This window comes from Empidonax traillii, unplaced genomic scaffold (assembly GCF_003031625.1).
Source record: "Empidonax traillii isolate 1590-97213 ecotype Southwest subspecies unplaced genomic scaffold, ASM303162v1 scaffold163:size1593379, whole genome shotgun sequence".
Classification (NCBI taxonomy): domain Eukaryota; kingdom Metazoa; phylum Chordata; class Aves; order Passeriformes; family Tyrannidae; genus Empidonax; species Empidonax traillii.
The window spans coordinates 423789-448228 of NW_020955356.1; the positions used below are offsets into that span (position 1 = coordinate 423789).

A 24440-nucleotide genomic window follows, 5' to 3' on the forward strand; every position below is an offset into this window, starting at 1 on the left:
TGCGGCTGTGGGCGGAAGCGCCGCGCGCTGGCCAAGATGGCGGCGGGGATGTACCTGGAGCACTACCTGGACAGTAAGGGCCGCGGGCGGGGCCGGGGCCGGCCCGGCGGGGGCACCGACGAGCCCAGGGGCGGGGCCCGCGGGGCCGAGCGCTTGGCCGGGGCGCCCGCGGGCTGTCCCAGCACCTCGGGTGCAGACCGTCGGCCGGCCGGTCCCCGGGCCGTGCGGGCAGGGCTCGGCTGAGGCTCCTGCGGGAGCCCTGACACCGCGGCCCCGCGGCTGGTTTGTCCCCGGAGAAAGGAACCCGTTGCTGCTCCAGCCCCTCGCGGGAGCGGGAGCTGGGCTATCAGTGGTTTCCGGGATAAACGTCAGTAGCGGGGATGGGGGAATCAGCCACCGTCTGTGGGACGGTGTTTTCGGTAGCTTCCTTCGCTGTCCATTTGCAGTGCAGCCCTGTTTTGTGACCGAAGAGGAGCTGTGTAAATGCTGATGGAGTTGGTAACGTTATCGGAGCCCTCCTTTGATACCGTCCCGCTTTGAGGGGCTCAGAACTTTGCCAAACTCTGCCCTTTGGGGATAAGACTTGCGGTGCCTGTTTTACCCACGTGTTCTTGAAACGGCCAGGTAAACTAATCAGAGGAGTTGTTTCTTGAGGAAGGGACTACTAATCTGTTAAGATCCACTAACCTGTTCTTTGAGGAATGCTGTTTGCACATTTCCCTGCTGATCTGGTGTCATGGGAGACGGGGGAGCACAGGGATGGGGTGGTGTGTTTAAAGGGCGGGAGTTTTGGTAACGTGTCTTACTTCACTCTATCTGGCTAAGATAAATCTCTCCATCTCTGTTTATGTATGCTTGGAAACACTGGAGCTTGACTCTTTAGAAATTTTGCTACACCAGGTTTTTTTCAGCACAGAGTTGATAAGGTCTTAATCTGGAGACAAGGGGTCTCATACCTTGTGTCTTCAGTGCTCCCTTTGCCATTAGGAAAGGAAACCTCTCGTGAATTAAATTAAGAAAGTTCAAGAACTGTAATAAATTCCCAAGAAAGCTGGAACTGAACGGGCAAGGATCTAGGAGCTGCAAGGAAGGAGGATGTAAGAGCCAGGAAGAAGAGTTGGATGAGAAAGCAGATTGTGAGAGAGGAGTAAAGATTTATCTTCTTGTGCTTTTCTCATTCCGCTGTAGAAGACTGCAGGTGACTGAGGCTCTTCAGTGGGGAGGACGAGGGCTAGACAAGAGGAGAGAGAAGCAGGTGGACAAGGAGTAAGTGCATGGGGAGGATGCAGGGTTTTCCTACTTGGAGGGCATTACATTTGCCAAGATAAAGGAGTGAAAGGCTGTGATTTGCAGTTGGAGAGCAGAGGTGAGCAGGATGCAGCACTGGCTGTGGAGGGGTGTGGGAAGGTACCAAGCTGGAGAGAAAGGAGGCTGTAGACGGTCTTGGTGGCTGGAAAGTGCTCCCAGACACCTCTGGCTCTCCTTGTCACTTCCAACTAAAGTTGACCCACCCCTGGAAATTCCTCTTCTTCTCTAGTACAGGCGTGCAGAGAAAATGGTACACTTATTTTCTCTCAGCTGAGATTTGTGGTCCTGTAGTTGAATTAGAGATTCTCATCCTGTTAGAGGTGGATTTTAATATGGGAGTGTCACTGTTACTGTTAAAGTATCTTCCTTAAAAACAGAAAGCAACAGGCACAATCTAAAAGCCCTTAAAAACTCTGGTTACAAAGATGTTAGAAAGAACAAAGCAGTCTCTGCAGCAATGGTTTAGCCTGGTTTGCTTACCCATAGAGCTCTAAAGGCTTTTTTTCAGTTTCTGCTGCAATATTACTTTCCTCTGTTAGCTAATTGTAAGATACTTACTGTGCTTAACCTACAGTTTCTTTCAGAAAATCATATTATATGAATTGTAATACTTACAATACTTACAAAAAGTCAAAGAGCATCCATCTAATTTTTCAGTAAGTTAATCTGCTGATAGGCTTTCCTGTCATGCTTTCATGACTTGTGTCTGTAGTTAATTTTCACAGTTCCAGTATTTAGTCACTGCACCTTTAACACCTCTTACCTGCCATGTTAAAGTGTTCCCTTATTAAAAGTTTATTCCCTGTGTAGATTGTAGTTGATTAAATCTTAACCTTCTTTCTGCTAACTTAGGAAAAAAAAATTGCCTGGGATAACATATTTTTCATTTTTCTGATTACCTGTACTGTTCTTGTCCCAGCCTGCTCTAATCTTTTTACATTCTGCTTGAACTTCTGACTCTGTGAAAATGCATAGTCTTTTAGCAATGAGTCTTCTTTGTGGTACTGAGTGACAGCTTTTGGTTTCCTCCTTGCTACTTCATTTTTCTTTTTTAAAAATTATTTTTGTATTTTAAAAGCATTCACTTCAGTTTCAGAGTAGTTCACTTATATCCCAAAACTTTCTGAAATTTGATACAAATAAATAGTCCAGAACCTTTGGTCGTCTCTTTTAAAAATGCCTAATTTACTTCTTCATTTACATTTGTGTCTTGGAACCGAATTCTTTTAGTATTACAGTGCTATTGCCGATACAGTTTTCAGCTGAATTTCCTTCTTCCTCCCACAGAGATTCTCTTTCATGGGGTTTACTGGCTGGATCTGCCCGGGGAATGAATGGGCAGTGTGTGAAAAGGGGACAGTTGTTGTAGGGCTTCTTCATATCTTTGAAGAAAGAGAAGGTGTATCAGGAATGAAGTGAGGATCATAGGAAGGGAAAAGGTGGCCTCCTGTTTGAGGCAGTTGAGTACCACTCTGACAAAGTGAGTTCAATGTTTTGTGTTGGGAGTCACACTTTTTACAGGTTCTCCTTGCTTGGATTGTGCTTCCCTCAAATTATGAGTGAAAATTTGCAGTCAGGGGAGCAGATGTGCAGAATGCTCATAGCTGCAGCTGAAGTCTGCTTTGAACAGATAATTCTGAAAAGTCAGGCTATTCAAGAGGCAAGATTGTAATTAGCTGGCCTTCTTGACTTTAATCTCTTTGCCTCAGTAAATCTCCCAGCCTTCATTCTTTTGGTAAGGGAAGTGGGCCACTCCACTGCAGCATTGTGAAAACGTTTTAGTGTCACAATAATGAACACCTTGAAAAGCTGATTACCAAATCAGTTTTCACATTGTGCTCTGGGCCGTGTGTGTGTGACTGTATCAAGCAAAGAGAACAAAATAAAACTTTGAATCACTGCTCAGTCACTCAGAATGAGAAACACCTTGTATGAAACCTCATGCAATTTGCTAGTTAAAGACTGTGTGTTAAAATGCATGAGCAGTCTGACAAAACTGTGCATACAGCCTCAGTTGCTTCAGTTCATGTATTTTGAGTCCTCTGCTTTGGACATCTAAAGTTCCTTTCCATTACATTTTTGTGGAATAGCCAAATTAAGAACAGTTCTCTTAGTAAAAGGTGTCTGGCTGGTTCTTAGGTCTGGTATTTCAGTAGCTTTCAAGTCTTTGCTGTAATTTGAACCTGAGTTTAGACCGAGGATTAGACATGCCCTTGCATTTGCTCTAAACTGTTAATTTAACAAAGCAGCTCTGTCTGAAATGTGTTATGCTCCTGGAAGATGTTTTTGCAGCAGAAAAATATGCACATTCCTTGTGTGCTGAACATCCTGACAGAGGAACTTCTGTCTTGTCTACTCTGATCTCCTTCATTCCTTCATCCTAATTACTGAAGCTGTCCTTTCAATTATTATACTGAACCAAAGGACTCAGGCAAGGGGAGAAGAGGAATGTGTCTTGTTCCAGTTGTCTTGTTCCACTTTTCTTCTTCCTGAGTGGTTTTCTCCAGTTGCTGAAGTTAAGTATAAAAAGATTTCCATCACTTCAAATATTGTCGTCTCCCCGGTCTCTAAACCATTTTATGCCTGGTTTTGAGGGGAGAAAGCAAGATAATATAAGTGCTTTCCTTCCAGCCAGTAAAACAGCAAAGGAGTGCAAAGGAGTTAAAGATGTAGAAAGGAATGGGGGAAGAAAAGGAAGAAGGAAGAAAATAGTGGTTTGTAATTAGAAGATTGAATGTGCATGAAGACTCATTATCGGAGCTTTTGCTTGCTTGAACTTGAGTTACTGTGCTTGTCTCTCGTGCTGGGTTAGAAATGCTGTAGTGGAGACTTGGAGGGGGAGAATGTGACTAATACAGATTTTCCGGAAGACGAGATGCAAACCCTGAGTTTCCTTCATGTTTGGACTTTTCAAGGGGATTGCAGATCTCCTTTGTGAAAGACCTCATTGAAGCACACACGTACTCAGAAAAGAGTCCCAAATGTTTTTCTACATGTCTCTGTTTGTATGTGAACATACCATGAGTGTAGGGATTGTCTTTGTAGCAGAGGAACTGCTGTGCAACCAGGTGTATTTTGTACCATCAGTGCTTCCCTCTTTACACACCCAGTGTGTGCCAGAATGAAGTAAGTATACTTAGTGACAGCACACAAATGTATCTTATATGGCAACAGAACCAAGGCACCTATGTTTCCTCAACAACAAAAAGTGTTTCCATCCTCCCTCATCTCAAAACTCTTGAGGAACTAAAGCCAGCATTTCATATAAATTAGACCTAAACGCTTGAGAGAGTCATCAGCAGAGGGCAGGTAGGCTTGGTGAGCTTGAGACGCAGAAGGATGTTGCTGGCCTGGCTGCTCTAGTGGCTGCTTGATACTAATTCCATGTCTTGGAGGCCACCAGTCAGGACCTCTTCCAGGAGCAGCCACTAGGACATATCTGCCTCAGTGAAGAGGGTGATGGAGACAACAGGCTTAGATGAGGAGACCTCAGCTGGTAAGTTAATGTGGTACTATGTAGTCATTTTACTTTGTGTTTTTCCCCTTTTTTACACTGATTAGGATGGCATCGAGTTCCCTTTGCTCCTCTGTTTGCATGTGTCAGTAGGCACATATAGAGATGCACCAGTTCAGGGCTTGTCAATACTAGAAAACTTAAACATAGAGCAACAGAAGCAGCATCTGCCCTTGCAGAAGTCATCTTCTTTCTCCTACAGCTGACATGGGAATGTCCTTTCATTCCTTGATAACATTAGCTAACCCAGTAAAAAAAGATTATTCTTCGGAAGAACTACATCTGTCAGGATTTTCCTCTGTGTAGCTTCATCAAATGAGGGTGTGATGTGTATCGTCATCTTAATGCTCTTAGAGGACATGGGTGTAATGTCGGAAATTGCTGTGGCAAGCCCTTGATTCCTTCCCAGACCTGGCTGCATTCCAAATTCCCCAGCAGTTCTTTTATCTCTTGTTTTCCCATCTTTACTATTATTCCCTCCCCAGTGTAGCATGCAGCCATACCCCCCATGTCCATCCCTCTAAAGTTTCTCACATCGTACTTCAGAAATGCAAGTCTCTTAATAATTTTTTTCTGTAATCAACACTGTTTTGTTGTAATGAAAGGTGCCTTTTACCTTTCCAAGACTTTGGATTAGTTGCATCTGTGATGCAGCACACTTGATCTGTGGAAAATTACAAAAGACATCAGGCAGGGGAGAGAATTTGGTGATTCACAGGCATCATTTGTTTCTGTGTGAAAGCTACTGGCACAGCCCACACTAAGCTGTTACATTTAATGACCAGTTCATTTAGAATTGATTTTGTTGTTCACTGGTATTTTTATCAGAGCTGATACAAGGTGGCTTTACATGGCAAAGCATACTGTGTTTTCTCTGTATTTCTTCACTCACCCAACTGCAAATCTGATGTGATGGCAAACAGCCCCGTGAGCTCTTCGGTGGCTGGCCCTGCCTTTGGAGGTCTGGGACAGGATGGAAATGCCAGGAGTGTTGCGAGTTTCATTTCTTGTGTTAGTCTTCCAAGCCCTCCAAGCTTCAGAAGTCAAGGTTGATCTTTAATCTGCCAACAAAGATCCCTTTTCTGAGACTTAACAACATTGCCTGCGATCTTGGCTGTGGGTGCTGTAGCACTGAGGTAGCATAATAAGAAAATGACAGAAAGAGCCCTCCCTTCCCAGGAAAACAGTCCAACACTTTGGGGGAGTATTTGGATTCTGTAGCTGTTGCATTGACTGTCACTGCTGACTGATTCCTGTTTCTTTGTACAGTGCCTGAAGGAGATGTGCTTCGGTGGACTCCTGTGCAGTGCACTGGCCCATAGCCTGGGATATATGACATGGGCACAGAGTTCCTGGGTGCCTGTACCTAAGTCAATCTGCCATACAGCCGAGCACCCTAAGCCTCTTTGTACAAATGTGGGTAGTATTATCCTCATGAGGTGTTGTGAGGAGAGCGGGTTAGGGTTAGGTACGGCTTAGGATGTGTACCTTGCAGTAGGGTTGAGCCATTTATGAATAGAGGGAAAGGTATACATTATGATCGTGCAATAATTTCAGTAAACTGCGTAGGAGGATGATTAATTACTTGAGAACACAGAACAGAGAAGAGACATTAGTTTTAAAGGGTTATGCCCTCTGAAAGGAGGGATATAAAAGACATCCTGCCCCCTAATGAGGAAGCAAGGGAGCGCCTGAAGATTGCTGTAAGCCAGTTGTCCTGCAGTAACTTCAAGTGCTACAAAATTATGAGGATCACAGAGTACCAAAAAGTCCAGTGTGCTTCCCCCACAAGATCCCAGACACTTTCCTATCTTGGGGGGCAAAGAACTTGCCCTCTCATTGTGTCAGTCCCTGGCACAAGCAGGATTTTTTTTTTAATTACCTTCAGCAGTGTGGTGTCTAAAATGTTTGCTGAAATATATACTGTTCAATAAAGCAACTGTGGTTATGTTTCAAAATGTATTTTCCTGGCTTTTAATAAATTTAAACGTGCATGTAAACATGGTGGGTAAACAGATGTCTCGGGAAAGGCACTGTGTTCTTGTATGGTCCTTGGTACTACTGATCATCTTTTCGGAATTTTTACAGTACCAATCCATTGTTTGGCACAGTAAGGACGTGCTGCGGGGGATTGAAGCACAGCTGATGTTACCAGGCTGTGTAGGCTCGCTCCCCGCGTGTGTATGTCAGAGGTAACATCTGAGTTAAGTAGCTGAAGTTTAAATGTCATTTGCCTGCACCTGACACCCACGTGTGCTTCTACAAAGGAGTAAATAAAATAATAATTATTGGAGAGGAAAGAGAGTGGTGTTGAAGTCTGACTTTTGGAGAGGGAGAGTGTGTGTTTTTTAAGAGAAAAGACTGCGTGGTAGTGGATGCCTGTGGAAGAATGAATGGGGGAAGGAGTGACAAGGGAAGAGGAGACTAAAAGAGATGAAGGAAGAATGGGGGGAGTGAAGGGATAAGAGCTGAGGAAAGACAATGGTAGGGAGATGGAGATGGAGAGACTTAGGCTTGTGATCAGAAATGAAAACAAGGTAAGAAAAGGGTGAGAAAAACTCACTAAGACCTGCACCAATGATTTTCAGGATAATTGTACTGTGAGAGGAATCAGTAGGGCTGCACATGGCATCTCTGTGAATTTGTGCAGATGGCTGCATTAGGAAAAACTTTTGCCAGCAGGTCAAGGGAAATGATCCTGCCCCTCTACTCAGCTCTAGTGAGGCCACGTCTGGAGTGCTGTGTCCAGTTCTGGGCTCCTGTCATGGGTTCAGTACAAGAGAGACATGGAGGTCCTCGAGCAGGTTCAGTGGAGGGCAACAAAGATTATTAAAGGACTGGAGCATCTCTCTTACAAGGGAAGGCTGAGGGAGCTGGGCCTGTTCAGCCTCGAGGAGAGATGTCTGAGAGGGGGCCTCATCAACTTCCCTAAGTATCTGCAGGGAAGGTGTCAAGAGAATGGATCCAGGCTCGTCTTGGTGATGCTGAGTAGTAGAACAAGAGGCAATGGGCGGAAACTGATGCACAGGAGGTTCCACCTGAATATGAGGAAGAACTTTACCACACAGGTGACTGAGCACTGGAACAGATTGCCCAGAGAGGTGGTAGAGTCTCCCTCACTAGAGATATTCTGGACTATCTGGACACAATCCTGTTTCATGTGCTCTAGGATGACCCTGCTTGAGCAGGGAGGTTGGACCAGATGAGCCACTGTGGTCTCTTCCAGCCTGACCCATTCTGTGAATCTGTGACACAGTTGCACTAATGCCAGCCTGTGCTTTGGGCCGCGCTGCTGGCCTTGCTAATACTTTCTTCCCTGGACATTTTCACCATCCTGCTCTTCCTCTCTTGCTGCTATGCCATTTGTGTGGAAAGAGGCCCTTGTTATTCCTTATTTTTGTCTCTGTTGTTGTGTATCAGAGTGACTGCGCTTCACTGCCCTCTTCTCTAGTGATCGAGGATGCCTCGAGGGTATTTTTTCCTTGCAATTATCAGTTTCAGAATCTGAGAATTATTTGGGTATTTTGTGATAGATAGTATTTAGTCATTAAAGTTTTAGGTGAATCTTATTACAAGATGAAAGAGCAAATGAATTGTAAAGGAAAAAAGGAGAAATTCATGAGGAAATGAAATTACATAATGTGTAAAGTGTGTGGCACTGGTAGGACTGAAAAAATTGAAACTCAAATCTTAGATTTTTAATGGGACTGTTAGGGTGGGGATGTCTAATACCCATCACAACACAGGTCAAGCAATTTCAGCAAATGTTCTGACCCCTGTGATAAATTCGGTGATGCAGAGAATCACTTCTGTTTAAGGCTACACAAGAGCTTTGGAGTTAAGCTGCAGATAGTAGAAAACATCCCCATAGCTAAATTAAGCTATGTACCATACAAATAGTTTGTCGCTCAGTTAAAACTTGCTTGGCTGCAGCTTTATCATGTTATGCTGCTTCTTATTGTCAGACTCTCTCTGGATCATAATTTGTAATGGTGCGCTCGGCTTCCTTCCACTTTCAACTGAACAGATAAAGTATCTTTGTAACAGTTCTGATTATAAAGTCACTGTACTGTCACTTGTTTCATTTTCTCACAGTTTATTGACAAAGCAGTTGCAGAATGTTGGTCCAGTAATAGATTTGCAGAGTGAAACATTTTGCTGGGGTTTTAGGGAATCATTTTGCTGGTTTTAGCAGGGAAGGAATTAAAATGACAGGGGTTTGTCTCCTCAGTCCCTGTGGAAGCCTGCCCAGCTAATGAGCCTTTGGAAGGTCATGGCTCTTAAGTGCTTAACTGGTAAATGATGGTGCCTGTGCTGAGCCTCTGCTCGGCCAGAGTCAGAGCCAGGTGACACCTCTCCCCACGCTGCCGGCAGCAAAGGGCTCTGCACACCTGCAGGCAGGTAACAAGGCAGGGGAGCCATTGGCCTGGCTGAGGGCGTGGCAGTGAGGAGAGCAGGCACTGGGCAGAGAGGGTCTCTGAAGGGTGGATGACACAGGCTGAGGAGACGAGGCCAGGCACGTAGAGGCAAAGGGAAGACAGACACTGTCCAGATGAGGGCATGTGCTGGTGTTAGTAGTGGTATCAGATTTTTACAGTGACAGCTGCAAAAACTAGAGCACAGTCCCTTTCAGGTTCTGTAGCAGAAACACACTCTTGCTTGAGTTTCTCCTGCTGTGAGAACGTCACCGTGAAATGTGACCATCACTCTGTGTGGGGTAGTTCTGGCCACAGAACAGCATCCTGCTGGTCTTTGTGGTAGCTCAGGTGCCTGCTCTTTCTAAAGGTTTCTAGCCCTGCCAAGGGAAAATTGACAGTACCTGGTGCAATTTGTGCTTTTACTATCTGTCCTTTTTCAGAGGAGAAAAAGAAATTACATTAATCTTTTCTAAAAACCACAAAGTCCAGAATTTAGAAGCTGTGATCTTCAGGATTAATAAACTCGATATGAATTCGACATATTGTGTGCAGTGCAAGAACAGATACTGTTTTCCTCTAGAGGATACCTGTCTTGTCTTCTGCAGGGGCTGCTTTGGAGAGGAATGAAAAGCAGCATGCTGCAGTATGACCCGTGTTTCATTTGCTGTGTAAATTGAAAGGTTTAGAGTTGATGAGTCTGGGGATTGCAGGAAGGAAAAAGGCATGGTCTTGCGAGCCCCAAGGTGGATTTCATCCCTGCCATGAGCTTCCTCTGTTAGCAATATTAATTTTCAACATTGTGTCCCCATCGTCTTCTGACACGCTTTTTTGAGCCATAGGGATGTAATCTGGTAGCTGGCTGCTTAAACCTTGTGTGAAGTCTGTCATGCTGAACAAACATGGAAGTATCAAATTCAGGAATGTGCTGACAGAATTTTGCCGCTTAGTAATTTTCTGAGAATTTGAGTTTGCACTGTTAACTGTCCTTGAATGCAGAGGGGTGATGTGTATATGCTGTGGGTTGTGTATCTGGGTACTCAAGGACACCTACTACCTGAGCATTTCTCAGGTAACTAAACTAGAAATTACAACAGAAGTCTGTTGAAGCAGCAGCTTCATTACTCATGAGGGTTCTGTGTGTGACTTATTATATTCTGTTTGTGCAAAAAAGTAAGTAAAAGGAACAACTTCTGTGCTCAGCAAGGCCCGGAGTTGGTTTTACTTCTTACAGGAATCAATTTCACGGCCTGTGGATAGTGCTTGTTAAAACCTTCCTCCTGCATGCAGACCTTCCCAGACAGCTGGTTGCTTTTCAGGGAATTGAAAAAGCGTTCGTTGCTGTAGAAATATGTGCAGTGAAAATAGAGACTGCTGCCTGGACTGATGTATTGGGCAGCTTTGGTGATGGCCAGACACACCTTCAGTTGCACTCCCTGTGTGTTGGAGAACGGGTTCAGGAAGCAAATATGCTTAGCTGGGTTTCTGAAGAGTTTTTCCCACCAACTTTTTTTTTTTTTTAACCTCTAAGAGAGATTTTTTTTTTTTAATTACATATAAAGGTGACAATAATCAAGCTTGGATTTCAGGTTAATGCAGTAACACTAGATCTCATTTTGATTAGACAGGCATGGAAAAATGAGAATCGTTTTTATCAGCTTTGCCAGTTGAGCATCTGGTGATGCCTAGGGGGTGAGTGGCATAGTGCATTGAAAATTAATTGACTATCAACTTCACATTGCTCATTCAGAGCCCTACAAACGTTTATTATTCATGATATATGGCATCCTTCCAGGTGTTGGATGGGCCGTACTGAGATGACGGTGCAGAAGGCACAACAAGGAACACGTCACGGGGGGTTAAGACTGATACTCGCTGCTCCCTGTCCCATCTCAGAGTTGCTCTGTGGCTCTGCCCAAAGCGCCTGCTGTCCCCTATGTGTAAAATGGATGCACTAAAACAGACTCACTTTTCAGTGAATTAGCATTTGATCAACTTTAATTTTTACATCCTTGTGTAGGAACAACTAAATGGCATTATTTACCAGCTGTTGTACGATTTTTTTCTTTACTAAGTGGAGTTTTTGAATGTGTTAGAATGACTGACACTTACTACAAATTTTGAGTTTCTGCTTTCTTAATGTGGATCTTTCTGCATGGCAGCAGTTTTCTGCTAACTAATATGTATTCTAGAACTGTGCTCCCAGATTAAATCTATCACGTTTTTATAGTCAGATTCCTCTGGAGCTGGCAACAAACAGAAGCACACTAATGTGCACTAGGGATATCATTAGAGGGGTATATGTGTTGTTATTGATTAGCTTTGTTCCTGCCTTGGCATCACGGACAAGAACCTGATTTCTCCACGTATTCTCCTTTCCCTGCAGGTATTGAGAACCTGCCATTTGAATTGCAGAGAAACTTCCAGCTCATGCGAGATCTGGATCAGAGGACAGAAGGTGAGGCTTAGAGATGGTTTTGTTGCCAAGACAATAAGTATGTAGCTTGACCAGCTTTTCTTTGCTTTGCTTTAAACACGGGGATCCCCGGGCGGGGAAGCAAGCCTAAAGCTGCTCCAGTCATTCGGTCTCTCTTACTGGAAGGCACTGTAGCATGGTGTGTATTTATGTATTTAATGGTAAACTTGTTTCAGACCTCAAGTCGGAGATCGATAAGTTGGCCACAGAGTATATCAGCAATGCACGAACTTTGTCTTCAGAGGAAAAACTGGGGCTTCTCAAGCAAATCCAGGAGGCCTATGGGAAGTGCAAGGAGTTTGGGGACGACAAGGTTCAGCTGGCTATGCAGACCTACGAGATGGTATGAAGGGAAGTGTCTGGTGCTTATCGGGTGAAAGTCCGTCCAAACTAAAGCCCCCAGTCTTGAAAGGCCTTGATCTCTCATTTTTAGGCCCTGCCCGCTCTTTGCTTCTTGGCTCTTTAGTGCAAGCCCCCTCCTCTTTGTCCTCCTGGGCTGTGTCCTGTGGTGACTCCTGGTCACTGTTGTCTTTGCAGGTGGATAAGCACATCCGGCGGCTGGACACAGACCTCGCTCGCTTTGAAGCAGACCTGAAGGAGAAGCAGATAGAGTCGAGTGACTACGACAGTTCTTCCAGCAAGGGCAAGAAGAGTGAGTACCACCACTGGGCTGCAGATTGATACAGGAGGCAGCCAAGTGACTGTGGAAGTGGTGGGGATGAAGGCAGGCACTGGAATGGTACAGACCAAAGACTGTTGCGCTGGAATCTGAAGGACAGGTAAAAAGATGGTGACCTGGGCTGTTCTTGTGTGAGGATATTCGAGACCACTAGATAAAATTAAATGGGGTGCGTGGCCCAAAGCTGATATACATTCCAAAGTAGGGGTGTATTTTAGTGCTGGAGAGGTCGTCACCATGTCAGGTGTCTGTTTTGATGGGGTGACAGATGCAACACCTTTTTCTCTTCTTATCAGAGGGCCGAGCCCAGAAAGAGAAAAAAGCTGCCCGTGCTCGCTCTAAAGGGAAGAACTCTGATGAGGAAGCGCCAAAAACTGCCCAAAAGAAACTGAAACTTGTCCGCACGTAAGTGTTTTAAGAGACTTGTGGGAATCAGGAGCAGCACTAGAAATCAGACCAAGGAAGGCCCAGTCTGAGAAGGATAGCTGATCCCCACCCAGACTAGAAGGGTGTATCTCCTGTCCCTTCTTGGGAAGCAAGAAGAAGGGAATCTCTTTAATTCTTTCAGGGGAGTGTGGGCTGAAGAGGAAAGCAGGTCACTTCACTGGAGTTGGGTGTATGTGCTTAAATAAGAGAAGCATCTGTCTCTGGCAAACAAGGACATCATCTTGGGAGACTCAAAGCCAGTTATTTTGCTGACCTACTTTATTCCTGTCCTGCAGTAGCACAGAGTATGGGATGCCTTCAGTCACCTTTGGAAATGTGCACCCTTCGGATGTACTGGATATGCCCGTGGACCCCAATGAGCCTACTTACTGCCTCTGCCACCAGGTCTCCTATGGGGAGATGATTGGCTGCGACAACCCAGATGTAAGAGCCTGCACTTGATGGAAATGGGGAAGAAAGGAGTGGAGAGAAGGGTCTTGGATGGAAGGTCTTGTCCTGCTTGGATGGGACCTGATACAGCAAACAGTGGCAAGGAGACAGGGAGTTTGGGAAGGGCAAGGATGTGGCATACCATGACCTGTTAAGTGCCTCTTTCGTCAGGGTTTTCCTTAAAATGTTTTCTTGCCCCTAAACATAGCAAGGGACAACGGGAATTCTCCTTGCTAACAGTGTGTAGGTTGGGTGTGAGTCTTCATTCCCTGATTGCTGCTAGGGATTTGGGAGTTTGTGATCAAATGCTGGGAATCTCTGGTAGCCCAAGAGCCATGATTTCAAAAGAAAACTGCTCTTTGACTGACTGCTCTCCATCCCAACAGTGTTCCATTGAATGGTTTCATTTTGCCTGTGTGGGTCTGACAACAAAACCAAGAGGAAAATGGTGAGTTAACAAGCAACCTGGAGGGCCCACTGGCCTTTGGAAAGGGGAGGTTGTGGGTGGCAGATGGGAGGGTACACTTGAAAGACCTCATAAAAATGAAAAATTGAATTAAGGTTTTGTTGGGGACCTTGGAAAAGGTCTTTTGGGATCTCTTATGTTCGAGGTTCATATCATGCCCTCAGTGTTGGCTTTGCACTTCCCTTTCCAACAGGTTCTGCCCTCGCTGTTCGCAGGAGAGGAAGAAGAAGTAAATTCCCGTGAAACCTCAGAAGTGCTGCAGGAGCTCTCTTCCCCCTGCCAGGGCCTCGTCCCAGTTCCCCCAGCCCTTGGGGCCTTGGCTGAGGGGGAGTCTTGCCCTGTTTGTGGTTTGGGCCATCCCTGGAATGGTGTGTACCCTCACGGTGGTTCCTGTGTGTTCTGTTTCCCGGGTTGCTTCCAAGTCCCTAAGGGAGGACTTCTCTGTGTACTATTCCAAACAGGTCCCTGAACCTCAAAGGGAATGAATGAGGGCACCAGGGTAGCCACCAGATTCCCAGGGATTCAGGTAGCCCCTGATTTTCCTTGGCTTTCCTTCAGCCTCCTCAGAGTTCATTGCCTACTCTGTGCTTAGAGAACAAGGCTATGGGATGGGGGAAGGAAAGGAGGTAAGTCTTCAGCATTTTAGGTCATTGATTTTCCTGGATCTTTTTCAGGAGAGAGGGAGTAACCAGGCTACTTCTTAATCTAGTGGGCTGGTTGAGAGACTGAAAACCTGATACGCTCCCTGTCTTTAACCATTCCATTACTGGCATTGAGCAGCCTCTTTTGTTGGGGAGAAGTGGAGGGAGTGTTTAGAGCTAGCTTTGTCTCCCTTATTCCTGGGGTAACTGCTGGTCTGGGAAGCACACTGTGGGAAGGAGGAAGAATTTCTAACCACATGGGGAGAAGTGGCTTGGTCTAGCCTGTCTTCCGACTCCAAAATTCTGCCTTCCTTTTGTGCAGTGGTGCTTCTCCATTATGTTGATGGTGGAAAGTTTGGGGATTCAGATCCCACTTGTGTAAAACAGAATGAAATAAAATTCATTGAAACAAATACTCTGTTTGCCTTGCTGTCACCTCCAAAATAAACTGTGGCAATTGGTCTCTCCAGTTCTTTTTCTCTTAGCTCTGCTTTTATTGTAAGTTATGAATGTGGTACAGCTTTCTCATGTACCAGTCCTAAACAGCATTAATAAGTGACATTCTGCATAAGTCAGGCTTGAAAATGTACCTAATGTACTTGCAAAAGGTTACTGAGCTTTCTAGTGGATGTGAAAAACATCTACCCCATCAGTCGTGCCCTCACAAGAAGGCGGACGTTTATTCACATTATTGTTTGATCATCTACTTCATCAGTTGCCTTCTCTTACATGAGGAAGGGTGGAGGTTATTAAAGCCAACACTCACTCTGGTTGTTGGGCAGCACAGCTGAGAAAATAAGCCATCAGGACAATCCATGTGCCTCCAAGAATGTGGGTAGGTATTGCCAGATATCCTGATAACTTGCTCCCCAGTGGGTCACAATCACCTTGTTGCCAGAAACTCCAACTTGCCATAATGTTGGGCTCCAAAACAATTACTGAAGATGTATCTCTCTTTGTAGTGTCTGCAGGTAACTGTGAGGAGATGACCCACACAAAAGGTGACCCTTGATCGATTCCATTGGCAGGACCTGGAGGTGGATGAGCCCACGTTTCTTGCTGCTTATGGTCTGCTCATCAGGAAGGTTTAGGCTTTTCACGTGAAACACAGAATGTGTTCCTCACACATCCATGCAGGATTTTGCTCTTGTAGTCATGAAGCCAAAGCTCTGCTTGGGTTCAGAGGATTGTAGGTGAAGAGCAATGTTATTCCCACCTTGTCATTGTATGGGGACCCTGTCAGCCATCAGCTCAGGAGCTGGAGTTTTCTGCTCAAGGGACTTGGCATTGAGTCACTCTTTGCTTTTGCTTTGAGATCCGTGGGTTCCCATTTTGCACAGAAAAAAAGTAGAGATGGGTTCTTACCCAGGCTATGGCTCAAGTTTTTGGTACTCCTGCCACAGTCTCCATTTCAATCCCCAGATTGTATTAGGCCACTCCCTGGGGTTTCCCTTCTTTAACAGAGAGAAAGTAAAATCTGGAAGATGTTGGCTATGTGTCTGGTACCATTTTCATCGTGGGAGACACTGTGCCAAATGATGCAGGGGGTGAGAAGGCTGTGGCAGGAGAACAAATTTATTGAGCTGGGATGAATTCAGACATCAGCAGGGTGCTCTGCTGACAGAAATGGTCTGAACTTGAAGATGGGCTTTGGGCGAAGTGCAAGGGTGACGAAGGATGCAAACAGTCCTCCAAGCAGTTTGGTTTTGAGGGGATACGACTTTAATTGTAATGGCCAGTGTTAGCAGCAAGTTCTCTAGGAGCAAGTTCTAGCAGCAAGTTCTCTCTCTGTGAGCTAGAGAGGTGTTTGAAGCACTAGCCCTGTACTGAAGCCACTGCTAACCAAGGGTAATAAGTAGCTTAGAAAAGCATGTGGTGTAACGTGAGAGAGTGTGAGTGGGCAGGAGTGTGTTGCACACCAAACCAGCAAACAAGATTTCTTATTTTTCGGATGCTGCTCACAGGAATAACTCTGTCCCTGGCAGCTCTGGTTCGGGAAACACAAGTCTGGGGTTTTCTGCAGTCAGCATAGGATGCTGGGAGGGGGAGGTAGACTGGAACACTCCTGTTTTCAGACTAAAGCTTGGCCACAGCATTAGCATTGTGCTTCTTGGCAGGCTGAGAATTGGAATATTCTGATGACCTAATGCAAAACAGATGAGAAACACCTTGGCTTGGTTCTGTTCCAGTGCTAGAAAACAGCGAGCAGTGCTTGGCTGGAAGCACCACTTCCCTGCCACTCTGCTGTTGTGTCCTGCTTCTCGTCCAACAAAGGGGTGCTTCAGCCAGCAGCATGGAGCATCCAGGGGACGTTTGCTGCAGCTGAGAGAGTGTTCTGACTTACAGGAAGAGGGAACTTGGACCAAAATTGAGTATTTTTAGATGGCTTTAGAAAGTATAAATGCAAATGAAAGGGCATTAAAATCTAACCTTGGAAGGGAGGGAATAAGGGCAATAGCTGTGCAATATTTAATCACCAGAGGAGGGAAAAAATCAGTTGAAGCTGGAAATTACAAAGTACAAAAAATGAAGCCAGTGGGAACAAAGCCTGTAAGTGACAAGGCTGGAAACATGAGCAGCTTTTTTTAGAATGCCTTTTGTTTTTGATATAATTGAACATGGCACATGTCCATTACCAACTGCAGATAGCAGAATTGTTTGTAATGAGAGGAGGGGAAGTGTTCTGTAAATATTTATTCTGTGTTGGTGCTGGTGTCAATATGGGGATGATGTACTTCCTAGGCAAACAGTAAAGGAGAGTTTTAAATAGCATCTATTGGGGCCAAGACTTTTTTGATCAGCAGTCTTCAATAAATTATGTCTGTCATCCTGTGAAAACCACCCAAAGGAGTCTGTGGACTGCTCTCTGAAAGGCTCTGGACTGCTAAGGAAAGCCTACAAGGCTGGAAAAGAGCCAGCTCTGTGCTGGTCCTTAACGATGTCAAGAAGGCTGCCACAGCAGTCCAGATGTGAAACGCTGGAACAGCAGGGAATAAATTGCTTCTCTCTAAAACAAGCACGAAATCCAGGTCAATAAAATAAAATTGGTTTGACTGGAAGGAGCAAAAAAAGGTCAGTCAAAAACTTCTTGAATCTTTTTTTTTTTTTAAGATCCATATTAATAGTTACCTGTATCGCTCTATTGGTAACGGGATCTGAAAAGTTTATTTCTCCTAGAATTGAAGTGCTTAAAGCAGGGTTACACGAAGTTAAAGTAATCATGAGCTCCTTTACAGAACTGGCTAGCTTGCAGATTTCCTGGAACAGCTGTCAGTGCAACATAAACACTTTCTAAAATGGTGCTGGAGAAATTGCCCTTTTAGAGTGATTGGAAATATCCTAGTTGATGAGTAAAGTCAAGTCTGAGTTTTCTGCAGCCATTCAGCACGACAAGAGGGAAGATTTTTCCAGCCTCTTTTAAGCCCATTTATTAACAATAATTGTTCATGCACACAAATGACCAGTTTATCTTGTCCAGCTGTGATTGCCCCATCTGTGGGCATCGCTCCTAGGTAGCTGGGCAAATATGTTGATGAGGGCGTTCAGCAAAGTATTCCCCTTTCCAGCGAGCAGATGTGCTCACCAAGCTCCCATCCCTCGGGCTCTGCCACCACCATGCCCACTGCATGGTGTGCACAGAAATCATCACCTTCCACCAGTGGGACCACCTTCCTCACCTGCTTTGGAATGAAGAGATTAAACTCACCCTGTGCCTCAGCAACATCCAACCTTTTATTAAGCACTTCTAAGGGGTCACTTACCCAGCCATACACTCAGAGCCATATGGTGGACATCCCTTGCTCACTGTTTGTTTCTGTGCTCTAGCAGACTCATTGAAGCTCAACTGCAGGGTGTGTTCCTGTGAGACTCAGATTATCAGGGATCAATTCTTATGAGGCAGTTACTCAGAACTGGAAACACTGATTGGAAAGTACCCCTTGAGGTTGTCTGCTTCAGCTTCCCCTTCAAAGCAGGGCTGCTGTCGGTCCTAAATCAGGTCAGATATATGCTAAGTACCAAAACTCCCTGTAGCAGAGCATCTAGGCTAAGAGGCAGCAGTTGTGTGGCTCAAGGCGAAAGGTGATGTTGCTGACGATCTAAAGGCTCAATTCAAATGCTGATCGAATCAGTTCAGAGATCTCAGCTTGGCAGTGGAGAAGAAAGACATTCCCAAGAGACAACTTGCTCATACTGAAGTGCCTGAAAATAAGCCCACATCTGCCCAGACACAGCTGGTTTGACAGTTTCTGAGCCATTGTCCCTTTTATAATCAACCACGGCTCTACTTTCTCTCTGCCATGTGAACCAGGAGGATGAACTGCGAAGATGTTCACAAGCTGAGTGGCAACATCTGCTGTTCTAAAGCAAGCGAGGGAGACCTGCAGCATTGAAAGAGTTAAAGACTAATGGGAGGAAACAAAATGCCCTACCTTTCCTTCCAAAGACAACTGAAGGAAGGTTCTCCAACTCTGTTGCCTAGTAGTTACAAGATCAAAAGAAACATAGCTGGTTTTATCCAATAAAATGCATTTTATTTATAAAAATAGTCAAACATCTTGATTAATTTATGCTAATTTATGTTTATTTTTCTGAATACATAAAAGAAAGATAAGTGTTAGTTTTAAAAAACACATTTTTGCCCAAGGCTTAAGGACAGGCAAAGCTGTGACAAACACTAAGCTCCTAAGGCTTGGTGTGAAAGAAATGTTCAGCAAGTTGTCCACTTTAGTCTGTTTTTGCAGGTGTACAATTCAATTTCAGTGGGCTGGATTGCTGCCATTAAATAAATAACTCATTCAAAGTTGAAAAGCCATCTGGGAGTAGAAAAGGAATTCTTTTTTACACTTTGACAACAAGCAATGAAAAAAATGTGTGAGACCATGAGTTTTCCTCATTCCAAAAGCCTGAATGATGCAGTCATTGGAAGAACCCATTTAGTTACCAGAGAAAGACTGAGGTGGGAAGAGGCCTCTCTGGTGCTCTGTAGCCCAAGCCCCTGCTCACAGTAGGGATAAATCCGTGGTCAGATCAGGTTGTTCTTGCACTAAACAAACCTGCCTAAAAAGACTAGAGCAGTTCGTTCAAACGTTCCTTTATGTAGCCACTCCATCTTAGGTAGTATTAATAATTCAAGAAACCGTTTTTAAATACTGTTTTTTGCTATCAATTAAATATTCCATTTTCTAAATGTCAAGTAAAAAATGCTTCATTCACTATTTCCTAACAAAATAAAATGTAAATTAAGTATTTGAATTAATGCATGTTATAACTCTACAGTGCTTGTATAAATGTGAATAGATTAACATATCTACCAAGTTAAAAAGGAGTGTAAATTTTAATGTGAAGTCTATATTTATCAGCTTATTCGCAGAGCTCTCAGCCAATGACAGTAAACCCACCAAAATAAAGTACAAATGAGGAATGAAGATTATTTAACCTGTGATTAAACTCAGCAATTCATAGAATTTTGGTTCGAATCTGAACACCCTCTCATGCTTTTGTCTGCAGAGATGGAGATCTCTGCCCTGCTCTGCGTGGGCTGGTACCCACATCCCTTCCCACAGGGCCGCAGCTGCCAGGTTGGAGGTGTTCAGGACTGGGAGGATGAAGGGGTTCAGTGTTGGAGTCTTCAAGTAGGTTTTGCTTCAGGGAAGACAGTGCTGTACTGTCTGACTCCCTACATCGATGGAGTAAACGTCCCCCTTCGCTGTCTGCTCCTTTAGGGGTATGTTTTAGTAAATGAAGCAGTCTTCCCTTTCCTTTGATGCTCTGTAAGGAATGAATAACCTGGCATGAAGGGGCTCTGTTGGCCCCTTCTTTATTCCAGCCTAACATCTACACAAGCATACCTGCTCATGGCCTCCTCCATAAGCAAAGAGGCTGGTGTTTCTTTTCCAGCAGCATACTGAGTCAGGGGAGGTTTAGATTGGGTGTCAAGGAAAGGTTCTTAACCTAGAGTGTAGTTGGGCACTGGAACAGGCTCCCCAGGGAAGCGATCACAGCACCAAGCCTGACAGAGTCTGAGAAGTGTTTGGACAACACCCTCAGGCACATGGTGGGATTTTTAGGGTGTCCTGCACAGGGCCAGGACTCAATGATCTTGATGAGTCCCTTCCAACTCAGCATATTCTATGATTCTATGAAATATAACCATATTTCAGTTAACCACACTGTTATGGCTGTACCGGTACTCTGATTATTTCAATTCAGCTAACATAAAAAATTAGATTTAGGCATTTTTACCAGAATTGCCTTTCTAAAATCACTGTTGGTTTGTGGGTTTTTTTTTCCCCATAACAGGTGTTTTTGAAAGCATGTTTCTATCATCTCTGCTTGCATTTCAAATTATTTAAGGCACATGTTTTCTAGGGATGCTGCTTGACAAGTCACTGAGTCTGGAATTCACACTTAATCTCTGTAGCCTCCATCTTTATGAGTTTTTGAGGTGATCGAACATCCTTTCCACAAACCAGACAGGCTCTTATAAAGCTCAGAATTGACATAGCAGTTGGATAGCAGCATGGAAAATCCCACTCCAGCAAGCTGCTATCCAGCTGTTACCCTCCCTGCTGCTGGCATCAGGCGCTCTGTAGGCCTGGGGGCTACAGCTGTGCTCATCATCCCACCGAGCTCCAGCTGGCACAGGAACACATCTGTGGAAAACTGCTGTGTGGTGGCTCTGAAAACAAGGGTGCAAATCTGGTTCAGTGCAAAAATTATACAACTTGTAATGTGGCATCGGGGGTACCACCTTAAAAGTGCCAGGTCAATGCTCAGAAATCACAAAAAAATGGAATTAATATCACTTCTGTGCTGTGCATTTCTGACCACTATAATTGTTTGAAGCAGCAGTAGAGAGCAGACCCTCCCCCGCTTTCAGCCATTGATGCATTGTGTCCAAATTACTGTTCCTCCCATCCTCGTCCCTCCCCTCAAGATGACTTTTTTTTTTTCCAGAGGCTTAAACAACAAGTGCCCCACAGCCAGCCTGTCACACACCCAGTCAAACAGCACTGCAGTCTCCTGCACTTGCAGTCTCTCAACCCTGCTGGGTGCATGCTGGAGACTAGCTGGCATCTTCTTGTGGACTGTGAGTTTCCTGAAGGATTCTGACAACCTGAACCAAATCCAGGGTGTGCCACAGTGCATGAGAAATGCCGAGTAGCCAACCTGTCCTCACATCACTAACCACCTTCTTTCCAAATGTGCAGTAGCTCCCCACAGGCCTTGCTACTGGAGCACCCGCCAAGGGTGACTTCTTTGACAGCTCCTTTGTCTTCTGCCCTGTGTTTGAGTTCTCAGTGTATGTCTGGGGACTCTGGTCCATTCGTTCTGGTTTCCTGTTTTCATACACCATAAATCTCTTGCTGGCACATGGAGACAGAGGCTGTGTAGCCAGCACCTGACAGACATTAATAACATTGCTTGGCATTGCTCAGAGAAGTTGTGGATGCCCCATCCCTGGAAGTGTTCAAGGCCAGGTTGGACGGGGCTCTGAGCAACCTAGTCCAATGGAAGGTGTCCCCGCCCATGGTGTGGGGTTCAACTAAATGATCTTTAAGTTCCTTTCTAACCCAAACCATTCTATGATTCTATGACATGGCACATCGGTGTGCTTTCCTAAGTCCACTGTTTCCATCAGCCACTGAGGTCAGCACTGAACTTCTCCAGGAAGCTGCTCAGCCAGGGCAACAGAACTCAGCCTGATCTCTGTTGTCACGAGGAAGTGGAGGGGATTAACAGAGCTGGGGAGCTGAAGGCCCTGGAGTCGTCTAAAATCAGCTAAAAAGCAGTATCTCTCAAGCTAAGCAATGGAAGACCAGGATCTGACTAAAATTTGCAAGCCCTGGCAGTGTTGCCTGTTTTAGTATGAGTGGTAAGATCTAGTTGGAAAAAGTCTCCTGATCACCATCTTTCTAAAGAACTGCAAAGCCATCCAAAATTCAGTGCTGCTGTTAAGGGGTCAGGCTTCAACCTTCGCAGAAGCACAACCTTCCAACAAGACACCTTAGAGCAAACTACAGCTTGTCTCCTGCCAGGACCTGCAGAGCTACGTGGTGCTGCCAGACACCTTTTCAACAGACTGCATTGTTGAAATGCTGACTGCATTTGTTGACTGCATTCAGTCAACAGACTGAAGTGATTTGAGCTTCCACCTTGACAGCCTGGATGGCCACAGGGCACTGGCAGGAGATGTGTCAGCCATGCAAGCACAGCCGGCACATCCGCAGCACGCTCTGCAGCTGTTTCATACAGCAGAGCCGCTGGAATCTCCCAGGATTTGCGACAGAAGCGACTCCTGCAGCAGCATCCTGCTGCGGAGCTGAAAACTTTGTCAGCTCAGGCCGCAGCTCCTCCTTGGTTCCGCAGGCTGTGGGGTGACACGGCAGGCACGCGGAGCCGCTGTGCCAGCCTGTGTTCTGCTGACGGCTGCAGTTCTTGGAGCTGCTGTGCCAAGCATTTTGCTTCCAACCTGACAGCTGCTTGCCCGTGATGGTTGTGGTCATGTCTTTCCCTCTTGCCTCAGACAGTGCGCAGCTGTGGGAAGCACTGTGCCGGCTCCTGTCCGTGGGGTGCACATGTGGATTGCTGTGCCTGTGCCCTGCACTTTGTGTGTCTCTGTATTAAGAACTGGGCATGGGTGTGGGTTTCCCTTAAATAAGTCCAATGGGGCTCTGGGCATCTCTACTCTGGTGGTCCCAAAGCTCATTTTGCCATCAGCATTCCCACTATTCCTGAGAAGGCTTTACTGTGTAGAGTGCAGTGCTCAGGGTACCTTTGCCAGATACAGAGGAAGACCAGCTGGTGCTCTCTTGACTCCTTGGAAGCTCAGAAAGTGGTGTGGCTGCCCAGAAGAGATCAAGCCATCTTCCCGTTGCATCCTGAAACAAGCTGGTGCTGGGACATGAGTGTTTTCCAATCCACTCCAGATGGAGCAGATGTTTTCCCTTCCCCCTGCAGAAAGGCGTAAAACACTTTGGGGTGCAAGTGATACCCCTTTTGGGGTACCCTCAGCCCTAGGTTAGCCTGGCCAGGCCTCAAATGCAGTTGCGGGTTGTTGCCAGCCACCACCATGTCCCCAAGCAGAGACGGAAGCTCCCGGTTTGGTTCCCACTCCTCCTTGTCCCCATGACTCGGTGTCTCCCCTCCCTGTGGGGTGCCCACCTGCCTCACTCACCCACAGACATGAGTCTGGGCTTTGGCTGCCCTCCACAGGCCGCTCCCCAGCCCCGCTGTGACACCGTGGTCAGGTTCTGGTCGCGGCACCGTGGCTGCGTTCCGGTTCCACTGTTGCCAGGGGCAGAACCCGAGTGCTCAGGCTTTCTATGTCTGCTCTGCTTGGTATGTGAGTGACTCCCACCCAGCCACCAAGCAGCTCCATGAGGCTGAGGCTTGTGGTAGACATGCTGTGGCTCCTCTGGCTACTGAGTAAGTGTCTGCCTCCTGGGGCCACCTCAGAGCCTGGGGTCGGGGATGGAAGGAAGCATGAAGCCCCTGTCCTGCTGCTTCCAACCCAAGACCACACTACTGGGCCCACAGGCCATGCCAGCTGTCAGTTCTGCTCACCTGGGAGCGGCTGGAGGCCCTTGGAGGGGTCATAGTGTGGGGGACAGAGGAGAATGTGAGGGCAGGAGGGGAGGTGGCCCAGCTGAAGGCAAAGGAGAGAAGGAAGGAGATGAAGGGATGCCCCCTTGGAGGGGCACAGGCCCATAGTGTGGTGCAGGGGGCAACTCCCAGGGATGCACAGAGAAGCCAGTGCCATTGTAGGTGCCTCTAGAGGCTCTGGGGCTTTTGAGGGGGGGAAAAGTCCACTGAGAAAAAACCCACCCAAAAAACCCAAAACCAAAACCAAGCCAAAAATCAAAACACATTCCCCTAGTCCAAACCAAACCAAGCTCACAACAAAACACAACTTCTAAATTTTTTCTAATTTTTTTTTTCTTTCTTCCTTTTTTATTCGTTTTCACCTTTGTCCCCCTTGGGGGTCCTCATCCCAGAGCCCTGCTCTGTGCCAGCAGACAGGAGCGGGCCAGCTTGCCAGCTTCTCCTTCATTTCCTCCATTA

At 45.9% G+C, this 24440-nt stretch overlaps 2 protein-coding genes and 1 long non-coding RNA gene across 5 annotated transcripts in view; 2 read left to right on the forward strand and 1 right to left on the reverse strand.

Moving 5' to 3' along the window:
• On the forward strand, nt 1-14788 carry ING4 (inhibitor of growth family member 4). The gene is made up of 8 exons (XM_027885242.1): nt 1-73; nt 11624-11695; nt 11890-12056; nt 12251-12365; nt 12689-12797; nt 13115-13262; nt 13655-13716; nt 13928-14788. The coding sequence occupies exons 1-8, from the start codon at nt 37-39 to the stop codon at nt 13965-13967; spliced, it is 750 nt and encodes a 249-aa protein (XP_027741043.1). The 5' UTR covers nt 1-36; the 3' UTR covers nt 13968-14788.
• On the reverse strand, nt 11987-23652 carry LOC114058170. Its single transcript, XR_003571382.1, has 3 exons — nt 23152-23652; nt 18806-18851; nt 11987-12304 (listed from the first exon to the last, which is right to left on the reverse strand). It is a non-coding gene; the product is annotated as an uncharacterized LOC114058170 (long non-coding RNA).
• ACRBP (acrosin binding protein) overlaps nt 23596-24440 on the forward strand; it is a 9940-nt gene continuing 9095 nt past the window's right edge. Inside the window, exon 1 of one of the 3 annotated variants that reach the window (XM_027885241.1) lies at nt 23596-23804. In XM_027885241.1, the coding sequence (XP_027741042.1) occupies nt 23756-23804 (49 nt within the window). In that variant the 5' untranslated portion in view covers nt 23596-23755. The remainder of the gene's footprint in view (nt 23805-24440) is intronic. The other 2 variants (XM_027885240.1, XM_027885239.1) reach the window with 2 other exon arrangements.

Excerpts from the sequence above, each read along its gene's own strand:
- ING4 (XM_027885242.1), top strand. The coding sequence starts at position 37 with ATGGCGGCGGGGATGTACCTGGAGCACTACCTGGACA. Across the intron at positions 11,696-11,889 it reads TCTGGATCAGAGGACAGAAG|ACCTCAAGTCGGAGATCGAT; the intron begins GTGAGGCTTAGA and ends AACTTGTTTCAG. Across the intron at positions 12,366-12,688 it reads TTCCAGCAAGGGCAAGAAGA|AGGGCCGAGCCCAGAAAGAG; the intron begins GTGAGTACCACC and ends TCTTCTTATCAG.